The sequence below is a fragment of the Macrosteles quadrilineatus genome, unplaced genomic scaffold (genome assembly GCF_028750875.1).
Source record: "Macrosteles quadrilineatus isolate MER2022 unplaced genomic scaffold, UCM_ALF_1.0 Scaffold_4__1_contigs__length_99947679, whole genome shotgun sequence".
NCBI classification, from domain to species: domain Eukaryota; kingdom Metazoa; phylum Arthropoda; class Insecta; order Hemiptera; family Cicadellidae; genus Macrosteles; species Macrosteles quadrilineatus.
This window is the reverse complement of record NW_026542597.1, coordinates 91645319-91659281: the sequence shown is the minus strand read 5'-3', so window position 1 is coordinate 91659281 and position 13963 is coordinate 91645319. Positions and strand designations below refer to the sequence as shown.

The 13963-nt window shown below is 41.9% G+C and overlaps 1 protein-coding gene across 4 annotated transcripts in view; it reads right to left on the bottom strand.

The window, feature by feature from the left end:
• LOC128991539 (trithorax group protein osa-like) overlaps window positions 1-13963 on the bottom strand; it is a 105868-nt gene that overhangs the window by 30316 nt on the left and 61589 nt on the right. For 3 of the 4 annotated variants that reach the window (XM_054414514.1, XM_054414515.1, XM_054414516.1), the window contains exons 5-7: window positions 6883-7015; window positions 4982-5095; window positions 576-710 (exon numbers count right to left, since the gene is read on the bottom strand). In XM_054414514.1, the coding sequence (XP_054270489.1) occupies window positions 576-710; window positions 4982-5095; window positions 6883-7015 (382 nt within the window). The remainder of the gene's footprint in view (window positions 1-575; window positions 711-4981; window positions 5096-6882; window positions 7016-13963) is intronic. The other variant, XM_054414513.1, reaches the window with a different exon arrangement.

Genomic DNA, 13963 nt, shown 5'->3' with positions numbered 1-13963 from the left:
TTTATAGTTCTTTCAACATATAATGGGTTATAGAAAGTGCCAGACCAACTAATACCATAGACTAAGCAACACAAGTAGACTCATCATCCCATTGTTAATTTTGAAGCTTATTTTTTGTGTCTAGTTCATGTACGCCCACAGTGATCGCTGTTGTAGACAAAATTTTGTTTCTCTATTATTTTAGGGTTATTTTCATGATGCTTTACTATTTTGGTTATATAACTAAAAGACCTTTTTTTTATGATTATATTGTTTTATTTGCTTAAATGAGGTTTTAAAAATAACAAAGAAACAGATTATAAACAAAACACAACCTCTACTAGTTGGACATACAAAACTAACAAGAAAATTGGCTTAAGCTGCTCCATAAGGATGAAAATTTTTTTAAGGGAGTATGTTTTATCTATGCCAATACCTACTAAGAAGGCTTTTACATAGTTGGTTTGAATTATTTACAATTTTCACTACTTTATCACTGAATCCACTATCCATCACAACAACAAACGTACTTTAGACTCTTTTGATATCTTCTACTACCAGTTTAGTTACCATAGTTACTTAATGGAAAAGCCTACCTTGCTGAGGGTAATGCTGCTGGTAGGAGGAGGGAGGGTGGGGAGGCATGGGCTGTCCTCCCATCCCAGGACCTCCCATCTTGTAGTGCATGTGCTGCATGCCTCCTGGTCCTGGGTAGTTGCCTGCAACATCCACTAGACATCAACAATCTAGACATTCAACACAACTGACAACGTCTACACATAGAGCCCATCCCAGGACCTCCCATCTTGTAGTGCATGTGCTGCATGCCTCCTGGTCCTGGGTAGTTGCCTGCAACATCCACTAGACATCAACAATCTAGACATTCAACACAACTGACAACATCTACACATAGAGCCCATCCCAGGACCTCCCATCTTGTAGTGCATGTGCTGCATGCCTCCTGGTCCTGGGTAGTTGCCTGCAACATCCACTAGACATCAACAATCTAGACATTCAACACAACTGACAACATCTACACATAGAGCCCATCCCAGGACCTCCCATCTTGTAGTGCATGTGCTGCATGCCTCCTGGTCCTGGGTAGTTGCCTGCAACATCCACTAGACATCAACAATCTAGACATTCAACACAACTGACAACATCTACACATAGAGCCCATCCATGGACCTCCCATCTTGTAGTGCATGTGCTGCATGCCTCCTGGTCCTGGGTAGTTGCCTGCAACATCCACTAGACATCAACAATCTAGACATTCAACACAACAGACAACATCTACACATAGAGCCCATCCCAGGACCTCCCATCTTGTAGTGCATGTGCTGCATGCCTCCTGGTCCTGGGTAGTTGCCTGCAACATCCACTAGACATCAACAATCTAGACATTCAACACAACTGACAACATCTACACATAGAGCCCATCCCAGGACCTCCCATCTTGTAGTGCATGTGCTGCATGCCTCCTGGTCCTGGGTAGTTGCCTGCAACATCCACTAGACATCAACAATCTAGACATTCAACACAACTGACAACATCTACACATAGAGCCCATCCCAGGACCTCCCATCTTGTAGTGCATGTGCTGCATGCCTCCTGGTCCTGGGTAGTTGCCTGCAACATCCACTAGACATCAACAATCTAGACATTCAACACAACTGACAACATCTACACATAGAGCCCATCCCAGGACCTCCCATCTTGTAGTGCATGTGCTGCATGCCTCCTGGTCCTGGGTAGTTGCCTGCAACATCCACTAGACATCAACAATCTAGACATTCAACACAACTGACAACATCTACACATAGAGCCCATCCCAGGACCTCCCATCTTGTAGTGCATGTGCTGCATGCCTCCTGGTCCTGGGTAGTTGCCTGCAACATCCACTAGACATCAACAATCTAGACATTCAACACAACTGACAACATCTACACATAGAGCCCATCCCAGGACCTCCCATCTTGTAGTGCATGTGCTGCATGCCTCCTGGTCCTGGGTAGTTGCCTGCAACATCCACTAGACATCAACAATCTAGACATTCAACACAACTGACAACATCTACACATGGAGCCCATCCCAGGACCTCCCATCTTGTAGTGCATGTGCTGCATGCCTCCTGGTCCTGGGTAGTTGCCTGCAACATCCACTAGACATCAACAATCTAGACATTCAATCAACACAACTGACAACATCTACACATAGAGCCCATCCCAGGACCTCCCATCTTGTAGTGCATGTGCTGCATGCCTCCTGGTCCTGGGTAGTTGCCTGCAACATCCACTAGACATCAACAATCTAGACATTCAACACAACTGACAACATCTACACATAGAGCCCATCCCAGGACCTCCCATCTTGTAGTGCATGTGCTGCATGCCTCCTGGTCCTGGGTAGTTGCCTGCAACATCCACTAGACATCAACAATCTAGACATTCAACACAACTGACAACATCTACACATAGAGCCCATCCCAGGACCTCCCATCTTGTAGTGCATGTGCTGCATACCTCCTGGTCCTGGGTAGTTGCCTGCAACATCCACTAGACATCAACAATCTAGACATTCAACACAACAGACAACATCTACACATAGAGCCCATCCCAGGACCTCCCATCTTGTAGTGCATATGCTGCATGCCTCCTGATCCTGGGTAGTTGCCTGCAACATCCACTAGACATCAACAATCTAGACATTCAACACAACTGACAACATCTACACATAGAGCCCATCCCAGGACCTCCCATCTTGTAGTGCATGTGCTGCATGCCTCCTGGTCCTGGGTAGTTGCCTGCAACATCCACTAGACATCAACAATCTAGACATTCAACACAACTGACAACATCTACACATAGAGCCCATCCCAGGACCTCCCATCTTGTAGTGCATGTGCTGCAAGCCTCCTGGTCCTGGGTAGTTGCCTGCAACATCCACTAGACATCAACAATCTAGACATTCAACACAACAGACAACATCTACACATAGAGCCCATCCCAGGACCTCCCATCTTGTAGTGCATGTGCTGCATGCCTCCTGGTCCTGGGTAGTTGCCTGCAACATCCACTAGACATCAACAATCTAGACATTCAACACAACTGACAACATCTACACATAGAGCCCATCCCAGGACCTCCCATCTTGTAGTGCATGTGCTGCATGCCTCCTGGTCCTGGGTAGTTGCCTGCAACATCCACTAGACATCAACAATCTAGACATTCAACACAACTGACAACATCTACACATAGAGCCCATCCCAGGACCTCCCATCTTGTAGTGCATATGCTGCATGCCTCCTGGTCCTGGGTAGTTGCCTGCAACATCCACTAGACATCAACAATCTAGACATTCAACACAACTGACAACATCTACACATAGAGCCCATCCCAGGACCTCCCATCTTGTAGTGCATGTGCTGCAAGCCTCCTGGTCCTGGGTAGTTGCCTGCAACATCCACTAGACATCAACAATCTAGACATTCAACACAACAGACAACATCTACACATAGAGCCCATCCCAGGGCCTCCCATCTTGTAGTGCATGTGCTGCATGCCTCCTGGTCCTGGGTAGTTGCCTGCAACATCCACTAGACATCAACAATCTAGACATTCAACACAACTGACAACATCTACACATAGAGCCCATCCCAGGACCTCCCATCTTGTAGTGCATGTGCTGCATGCCTCCTGGTCCTGGGTAGTTGCCTGCAACATCCACTAGACATCAACAATCTAGACATTCAACACAACTGACAACATCTACACATAGAGCCCATCCCAGGACCTCCCATCTTGTACAGTTCGGCCAAAACTTCTGTGCGCATGGACGGGTCGCTACTAGCCGAACTAAAACATACGGGTACCGGCTATTGGCAGTGCTGGGGATAGGGTTGAGTGAGTAGCTAGCCACAAAATGTTTTCACAAAAGTACCCCCGCCAAACCCCTCGCCTAGACCCAACCAGATCTGGTCGCGCGCACAGAAACTTTGGCCGAACTGTAGTGCATGTGCTGCATGCCTCCTGGTCCTGAGTAGTTGCCTGCAACATCCACTAGACATCGACAATCTAGACATTCAACACAACAGACAACATCTACACATAGAGCCCATCCCAAGATTCAACACTAATCGCTGGGTGTCTAGGTCAAATTCCAACCACCCTCTTATCCTCAATATACTACATCACACTCACGGTGGAGGAAGACCCTGTGCCATGTGAGATAATAACTTCCGCAACTGTGTTTGCCGTTCGACTCTTCCTTGCCATCACAAGTATATTTCCCTAGCAATACATATACACACACACAACGTCCTAGAGCTGAAAAAGAGGGTCGTCCCATCAGCAAGTTTCCTCTTTCCCTTACTTCTCTGTGATCTATCCTGTATTTACTCATCCAGTTGGCATCCATCCAAATTGTGCATTCCAAAGCTTTGCTACAGACAGGTTGACCAACATGAGTTGCACACTAGACCTAACAAAGGCATGATTCAATCTTCAGAGCTGTCTCCAGGCTGGGGCAGACAACATCTTAAGACAACTCAACCATTAATCAGACCTGATGACCAATTGCAATAGGCCTTTGATAGGCCCTAACCACAAACATGTTTAAGGTAAACAGAACACTCGCTTATGGGACGACTGTGGGCTTTCATCTCTAGAATGTTGTGCAGGAAATATATTTGTGACAAGCAACGAAAGCCTGCAGCGGCGAGCATTGTGCAAAAATTTCTCACAGGGCAAAAAGTCTTTCTCCACTGTGAGACGTGAGGGCGAGGGGGGCCATGATGGTCTTTCCTCCGACACCAGCGATTAGTGCTAGACACCACCATTGAATGTTACTTCTGTACCTTACTACTTTTCGGTGCCCTAATAAAGTTGCAACACTTGACGGATAGTTTTTAGCCATTCTTGTCAAGTAGTAATTATAATACTTGCAGAAAGAGTTGTAAGTGAAGGTTTGGAGGGTTGTTTACGACAAGCAGCATGATAGTTACCCTGATTGGAGACGGGTGAGTGACTGATGCGTGCCGGGGGTTGACCAGGCGCTGAACCTCCGTCAGACTGGCTAGACGACGGCCGCGGCGGCATCGGAATGTTTTGTTGTTGACCTGTAATACAACATACCGTTAGTGAAACTGCAATGTATTTTTATCAGTATCTTAAATGTAGATTAAAAATGGTTTTGGAACTCTGAACAAGACTAGTAGTAATACAAACTTAACACCGCTCGTCCTACGAATTTTTCCTTGAGATGGCAGTCAAACAGAAGCTTAAATTTTATTGTTTTCTCATTTGCTGAAAAAGCCTCTAACAATAAATAAATGCAAACAATGCCACTATTATGCCTAATTCAACTTTTTCTTAAAATCATAAACAAGACAAAAATAGCAGTTCTCGAGTATCCCCCTTCTTTGGCTTCTCAAATCAAGGTTGATGAAACGAATTAGATACAATATAAAAGAAGCATATGAATGTGGGGAAGAGAAAATAATAGTCATGTACTAGAACACCTAACTACCAAATCACGAGTTACAAATTTAAAATGTACAATAAAAAAAAAAAACTGAAAGAAACTGTTTTACACAAAATCACTGATAGCCACAACAACGCCAAAGAATGTGACCCCAATAAAGACCTGACCAACTGTCCAAGAATTTAAAGGTAACAAGTGTCACTGATTATTCTTAAAGTGGATAGACTGGTACAGTTTGGGCTGGAGTTCCCCTTTAGTCAAAGCAACAATGCACTACCCACCCCCAGGTCCCAAATCAAACTGCAAGAGAACATGAATCTTTCTCTCTCTCTCACTCCCCCCTTCCCCCCAACCACTCATCCCTTTCCAACTATTACTACACCCTTCATTCATAAAAATCTGATGCTGATAACACAGCTTGACCCTAAATAAACATGTTTCAACTGATTCTGAAAATGGTGAATTTTTACATAAATTTAAAATGTTTATGGTGAGAGATTGGGGAGAACATTTACAAATGGTTAGGAATTTTTAAACCTATGAAATGTAAGGAATTTTGTATAAAGGTTTAAGTAAAATGGGTCAGTACAATGATCCTCCGAATCATTCAGATTTCATAAAAGTATTTTATAACAATGTCCATTTAGTGTGTTGGAAGTTTCAATTTGAATGTGCTATGAAATGTTTTGTTAGGACAGTTGCAACATTTTCTAGGGGATAAACAACTGATAACTATTTGGAATTTCCACAAACTATTGGAAATGTTTTGTTAGGTCAGTTGCAACATTTTCAAGGGTAAACAACTGATAACTATTTAGGACTTTTACAAACTAACTGCTAAGCCTTCTTTCCATAGCCTGTTACAATATTTAAAATAGCTATTTAGACATAATCTCACATGTTTTTACAAGTGGGCAAGGTTCTTAAACAGTTACAAGTTAAAGGGATATTTTTTAGAAGAAGGCTAGAAAGGCTACCAGTATTAACATATTCCATAAGCAAATGAAGTTGATGGACATAGACTGTTACCTTGTATCAGCCTTATCCCGTCTTATAAGTGACTTATCAACTTTATAGGTGGAGGTTGGGTTAGGTTATATTAGGTAACAACGAATATTGGGCAAACAAAATAGTGCATCCCTCCCCTTAAAAAACAATATAAGTAACCTAGCCTTATATAATGGAAAATATATTTTTAAAGAACACCAGAACTACATGAAGTCTACATAAGGTGGGCAGGTAAACGTCTCACATAAATACAGGGTATTCCATAGATAAAGTGCTAAACTCAATTGAGAATATCTGGTAAACAAAATGTTATTGGGCAGATTACATTCTTGATTTTCTTTTTTATCTTGACCCATCTATAGAGCCATTTTCCAAAGTTTAACTCGTTACTTATGGTGTATGGAGTGTACTGACCACAGACGGCTGGAGACATGGACCTGGAGCCAGTAGAGCCAGTGGGCGAAGGTGTCGGCCGCATGCCCTGACTGTTGGGAGTGCCCGGCGCGGGCCCGCTGCTGCTGTCATTGCTGTTCTGGCCTGTCAAGTCCTGCAACAAAACATATTACTATGTTAGAACTACCATAGACAAGTCCCTAGCAAAGCTAGAAGTTACTGATTACATTACACTTAATACAGTCAATAGCCTACATGATAGAACATCTCTGCATACTCTCCCTCTAACTGGGGACTGACCAATGGGTTTAAGCCTGGGCCAGTCCCAGGTAGACGGAGAGTCAGGATACAGGTTCCACGTTACAGACTGTAGTAAAGCCAAGGTATGAAAGTGAAGATTTAGGAGTAGGGAATTGGGTAGTAGTAGTAGACTAACCACTTCAGGGGAGGAAATTAGAAGTACTCAGCAAATGTACCAAGAAATCGTTTTAATATACTGAAATGTTGTCATCGAGAAGATGGTATGGAAAAGATTGAGGTTTTGAGGAGATAGTTAAAATGAACTGGAGTGGATAGGAGTCTTATATAAATTATCCTTCATCGTTCTCTACTATTGTACAGCCAACAAAAATGAGGGATGGAAATGAAAAAATAGATTTGTAGTGAGTAGACTCGATTGAGATAAGGACGTCATGATTTAGTTAAAAGGATGAAATATATGATAGAGAAAAGATGTATTGAGGGGGGATAGCAAAAAGGAGAGGCAAGTCTGCTTCTTACTTAGACAAAAACACTGTTACAAGAAGTATAACAGGTGTTCTAATAGGTGGAATTAAGTAGCTGGTAAAGATTAAATATATGGAATCCAGTATTATCTCAAGATTACATACATATTGCTGAACTCAGGTTCATAATTAAGTTAGCACGACTCACAGAAATAAGGAAAAACTGGCTTAGCAAGGATAGATCATTTTTACGCTGCATCACCAAAGAACATAGGTATCGCAAACCTTTCATGGGTTTTAATAATGATATTGCTTGTTCCTATGGTGGTTTTTAAGTGGCAATCTCAGTGTCGTGTAAACTACAGAGCCATATAGGGAACTACTCAAAGTAACCATTAACACGTGCCAAACCTAACACCACTACACAACACAAACATTGCGGGAGTGTAATGACTGCAAAACCAAAGCAGATTAATAATTACAAACGAAATTGAATGTTACCAAATGGTTGTGGTTATCAATTGCACCTCCTAGAGACAGCATATTAAATGACCCAAGCATTATACTAACAATAGCCTATCCTAAAAAATTACAGTAGGATCTTTTAATTTGTGATACTCATGAGGGGTCGTGTACAATCCCCATGGTACTCAGTTGGTGCATGTGATGCCATAATTGTAACAGACATACGGAGCAAATGTTTTATCAGGTTCATAATTTAAGTCAATTTACACCTAGATTTACTCCAAGTGTAAACATGATCAGTAATGAGTTAATTAGCAGCTGTTAGGCATATGATGTGAGGGCATGAAAGGACAATATTTATTACAGCCCGTAAAACATTCGGTATTATGTCTCTGGTTGACTCATTGTAATGGTTTACGAATCAATTTCATTTTGCGTTAGTTAACATGGTGTTAAAATGTTTTTGTGGTATAAAAAACATTTACAAAAGGCATAATTTAGTTTCCGAAACATATCATTCTGATGTATGAAATAATTATTATAGAAAATACCTTCCACGGTTCGGAAGCATGAAAAAACTCTACAAGAAAAAATTCTACAACAAGGAATGTAAGTTTCCCAGTGGGTTCGCGCCAGGCCGGGCGGTATCAGAAGGTTCGATCGACTGACGTTGTTTTCTCGACCAGACCCAGCTGAATAATACACAAATCACCGTCAAAGTGCCGGGGGGAGGGCGGGGGGCAGCGAGGGGAGGGGATATAGGGAAAGTGATGTCATTAAAATCAGACACTACGGCTCAACTCGGCTTCCACACTCCATTTCACATCCATCTCACCTTACCCGATGAGGATAAACATTTTTTACAATTTCCGACAATTTTCGCCGTTTCAAAACGCTACATAATATTACTCGAGTACTGTACAAGGTTCCTCCCCCGCTCGACAACTTGGACCGGCCCGACTCGGCACAGCGTCTCCTATATAACCTCGCGTCGAGGAGGCGCGTGAGGTACGGTCGCCGCGCCACTGCCGACACCAGCTACTAACCGGCCGATAAATCGCTTCACAAACACCTGTATTATTAGCTTACTCGCTCATTTCACTGAAACAGCTGTTGGGCTAATTCCCCCTCCCCCTCCGGGTCCACGTTATTGTGACAGCTCCGGTGTAAATCAGCCACGGAATGTTGAATGTTCCCGGATGAATGGGAATGTTTATTGTTTACCTCCGCACCTACTACAGCGTTGATGTTTGTTATCTTATCTAATTGATTGTCACGGCCAAACATGTGTGAATGAAATGCGGAGTGACGAAACCACTAACAGATCAATGATCGAACGTGAGCGAGATCGAGAATCGAAGACTGCCTAGTGGAGTTGGAAGTATGTTTTCATGTTATACAGTATACGTTCCTGTTATTCAGCGTAGTGTGGGTATGTTATACTGTATAACAAGGTACTGTACTGCAAAATAAAAATACACACCATTCAATTTTAAAGGTTGTATACAGGGTGATTCAATAGTTTGCACTGTACCCCAATTAAAAACTTGCCCTGCAATTAATAAGCTGATAAAAGCATGTTTTCGTCAGACTAATTTCCAAAACTCTCAGAATTATTCACATTGAAGGCTGATACAATATTTCTAGAGGATCAGAATTCCATCCCAAATACGGGTTAGTGTTCCTGTGGGATAAAAATGCGAAGTTTTTACTGCCTCTATAGGCACTTAATACGAAAATAGTGACATTATATCGATTAAGAAAATAAATAAAGTGTAAAGATATGGAAGCAAAATTTAGGGACGAAGTGAGAGTCTTACAGAGATCGTGGAGTATTTTGAAAGATTTGATCTTGGAAACATTTAGAATGAAGGAGTTTAATTAGAACTAAACTGGGATTGCAACACTAAATACCGACACATTCAGTGAGAAGGACGATTGTAGTGTTTAGAGGTGGATGTGGTATTAATCGTGTAGCATTAACGTATATAAATGCGATGTTGCACGGATAATCGTGGTTTTCTACAAAAATACAGAATATCCTTCATCGTATAATACTTCATGTTGTGAAGCAGGTCAGCATCGCATCCAGCAGACCACGACTGAAATGCCGTTTACCAGGCAAAGAAAATCCCGCTGTATCCCGCGTACACTGAATACAATTTTCCCTTCATTCCACATTATTTCAATTAAACATGAGCCTGTTGCTTTATTTTCGTAAGCTGAATTTTGTTGGTACAACTATTTAAAAAAAGCTTTGATAAAAAAAACTGATTCTAAACCATTGAATATTTGGATTGTTATCGTTATATTGAATATCGACAGGAAGTTGCAACCGAGTCTCCATTTCGCTCCGGCGTGATCGTCAGCGATAAGTGCGAAACTGTCGATTATGCCAATGGATCGTTTGGACGGAATGCTTTCAGAGGGTGATCAGAATGTGAAATGGGTAAAGTCTCAACTCAAGAGATCCGCTATCCAGTATCGTATACTGGTGATGATCTATACATGTTTAGCCTATCTCGACCTTATTTTGCCTAAAACCTGACTAAAAACAAGATTAAATAAATAAAATCTGCTAAAGATTAGGTATGAAAAACGATGACTCAGACAGAAAAGTTGGAGTGTCGATTCTAGGAACGATGTATACTACTATGGTTTATATCGTTGACTGAAGTTTAAATTACAAAAGCTTGGCGAGGATTGAGGCTTTTCACAACGAACACTCAATTCGAATTGTAAGCGGAATATGAATGCAGTCCTGTACAAGTGTGAAATGAAAGTAACTCTTTGTACAGCTCTATTGACTCAAAGGTCCTTTATTTTGGATTGGATCAATACATACAACCCCATAATATACAGGGTGTTTCATTAAAAGGATTTAGTCTTGAGTGAACGGTGTTTTAAGTTTATAGTATTGCTTCACAATAAATTTGCTCTTAAATCAAGAATACATCAAATAAGAATAGTGATCGTTTTATTCTACAAGCCAATAACTGTTCCATGCGAGCAGCAATCTCATGAACAGAGAATCAAGCATTTCTTCGCACAGTCGATCAAGATCATTGAAGCGCCTTCAACTTTTACCGAGAACTCAGGACAATAACATCAGAAGACCGCCATCTATGGCTCAGGTACTCAACCATTCCAAGAACTCAACAAGGAAGCCGAGGAATTGGGTGGCTCCCATTAATTCGTATCTGAAAGTTTGTTCCATTCCGTACAGGAATCAGATGCCAATTGTCATGGGACTACCACATATTGACCATTAACACGATTTTGTCTGGATCGACAAGTAAATTATACTTTTCGAAAGTGAAATCTCCAGTACTCCGATTCTAATGATCATCGCTAAACTTGAATGCCAATAAGATATCACTTAACGATCTGACACAAGGTCTATGTAAAAAAACGCAAACAAAAACACCAATTAGTAAACTCCCCTTTGCGGATGAATAAATCATCCAAACAGGCGCTTGTGCCCAGCTTGTGCCAGAGAGGGTAGCGGTGGCACCATCACCTGTGACCGGTGTGTGGCAGGTGGCTTGTGTTGTGTGGCACCTGCTACTGTTACTGACACTGGCTGAGTCTTCCACAGGTGAAACGGACCCTTTACACAAACACCCTACAAGGCAACTGACCTCGTAGTAGGCCTATACCTACATCAGGAAGTTGTATACTGATGATAGATGCAAGGCATATCGCGAAAATTGAGCCGGTAGTTCCCTGAGAAATTGCTAGATGTAAGAAAGGCTTGTCGTAGGGATTTTACAAGAATTGACTTGTTGTATTTTGACGAAATGATTTACTGAATCGTCTGTTCGGAAAAGTAAAGTTGCACTCACATAAACGGTGGTCCAACACAAGAAGCTGAGGTATTGCTACGTCCAAGGCATATCGAAGGAGTTTAGGAAGAAATTGAAAGGCTGTTATGATTTTTCCCGGAATGGTCTTAAAATTCAAAGTCTATTTGCGCTCAATTATCAACGGTTTTCTAACGTAAGAGAGCTGCCGAGGCAAAAAAAAAAAAAAAAATCAGAAACAACACAACACACACCATGCTTGATCGAATTCCTCATCTTCAGAAATCAGTTACCGGTACCCAGGGCCGGGGATAGTAGCTAGTTCCTCGGCCCTGACCGGAACCTAATAGGATATTTATTTAAGAAGCGATCACTACCAAAAGGAACAGTTCAAATGCAATACAGTACAGCATTCCAAAATCTAGCTCAAAACTAGATTCAATCATGCATTGTGAAACTCAAATTCGAAGTATAGGCCTACACATTGCACGAGGTCACAAGGATGAGTAGAATAAAATGCATTATCCGCTAAGACCAGCTAAGAAAGAAACGTTCGTAATTATTGCGAAACTCGAATTCTAAGAATGGCACAGAACACACTAAATACATCCCCACAATTGTTCTCCCCTAAACACCAATTAACAAGGAACCACAAATATAGGTACATTACCCACAACGCATTGACTTGAAATAATCTCTAAACAAAAACGAAGAGATACGAGTATTGTCCAGGCCACCATGGTCGTCGTAGTCAAGGTCATAGGTTCAACCAGGGAATCCCGGCAATGCAGACGTGGGGGGAGTGTATTGTCAAAGAGAGAAAGAGAGAGTGGGGGAGGTAATGATTTGGCTGCAGTCTAGTGTCAAGTTGTAGATCTGGTCCACGTGGTCTAGCCCGAGGTCAATGACAGATAGCGCGACCTTTGACAACCTAGACTTCACGCATCATCACTGTCCACTACCTGTCGTCTGCTGCCAACGGTGGATGACAGTGTTGGTACCACATCTATCCTTGTCACTTTGGTAAAGGCTTGCACTACGTCTATCCTTGTCACTTTGGTAAAGGCTTGCAACTACGTCTATCCTTGTCCTTGTCACTTTGGTAAAGGCTTGCAACTACGTCTATCCTTGTCCTTGTCACTTTGGTAAAGGCTTGCAACTACGTCTATCCTTGTCTTGGTAAAGACTTTCAACTACGTCTATCCTTGTCCTTGTGACTTTGGTAAAGACTTGCAACTACGTCTATCCTTGTCCTTGTCACTTTGGTAAAGACTTGCAACTACGTATATCCTTGTCACTTTGGTAAGACTTGCAACTACGTCTATCCTTGTCCTTGTCACTTTGGTAAAGACTTGCAACTACGTCTATCCTTGACATTTTGGTAAAAAATTGCAATTACGTCTATCCTTGTCACTTTGGTAAAGACTTGCAACTACGTCTATCCTTGTCCTTGTCACTTTGGTAAAGACTTGCAACTACGTATATCCTTGTCACTTTGGTAAAGACTTGCAACTACGTCTATCCTTGTCCTTGTCACTTTGGTAAAGACTTGCAACTACATATATCCTTGTCATTTTGGTAAAGAATTGCAATTACGTCCATCCTTGTCACTTTGGTAAAGAATTGCAAACACCGAGGTGTCTCCAGAGTTGTATCCAATACTTCACATCCTCTGACACTCCTAGATGAACAATTAATTTTCTACAGCACAGCCGATAGAGACCATGCGGTGGAAAATATTGGATCCGATACCAGTCTACGTCTTGTCACTCCGTCGTACAGATTAGGCAAAACAAAACTACAAGAATTGTGAACATCGAGGCACCCCTCAAGTTAGTGCCTTCGGTCATGCATCTACCGCTGACATTTTTAAAAGTAAACCCTTGGTATATCACACATGATAACAATCCACGATGTCAAACTAACTACACGAATCCGACAAATCTGGCATGGCACAATTCAGCACGATGCAGTCTAGTAGAAACTTACTTTAGTAGTTTTTGCTGATGGATATGTAAATTTTACGATGTATCAATTGGTCTCAAATCCTGATTTCATGACTGAAAAACTGACTCATAAAGTCACAAGTCACATTTGGAGATAAGTACA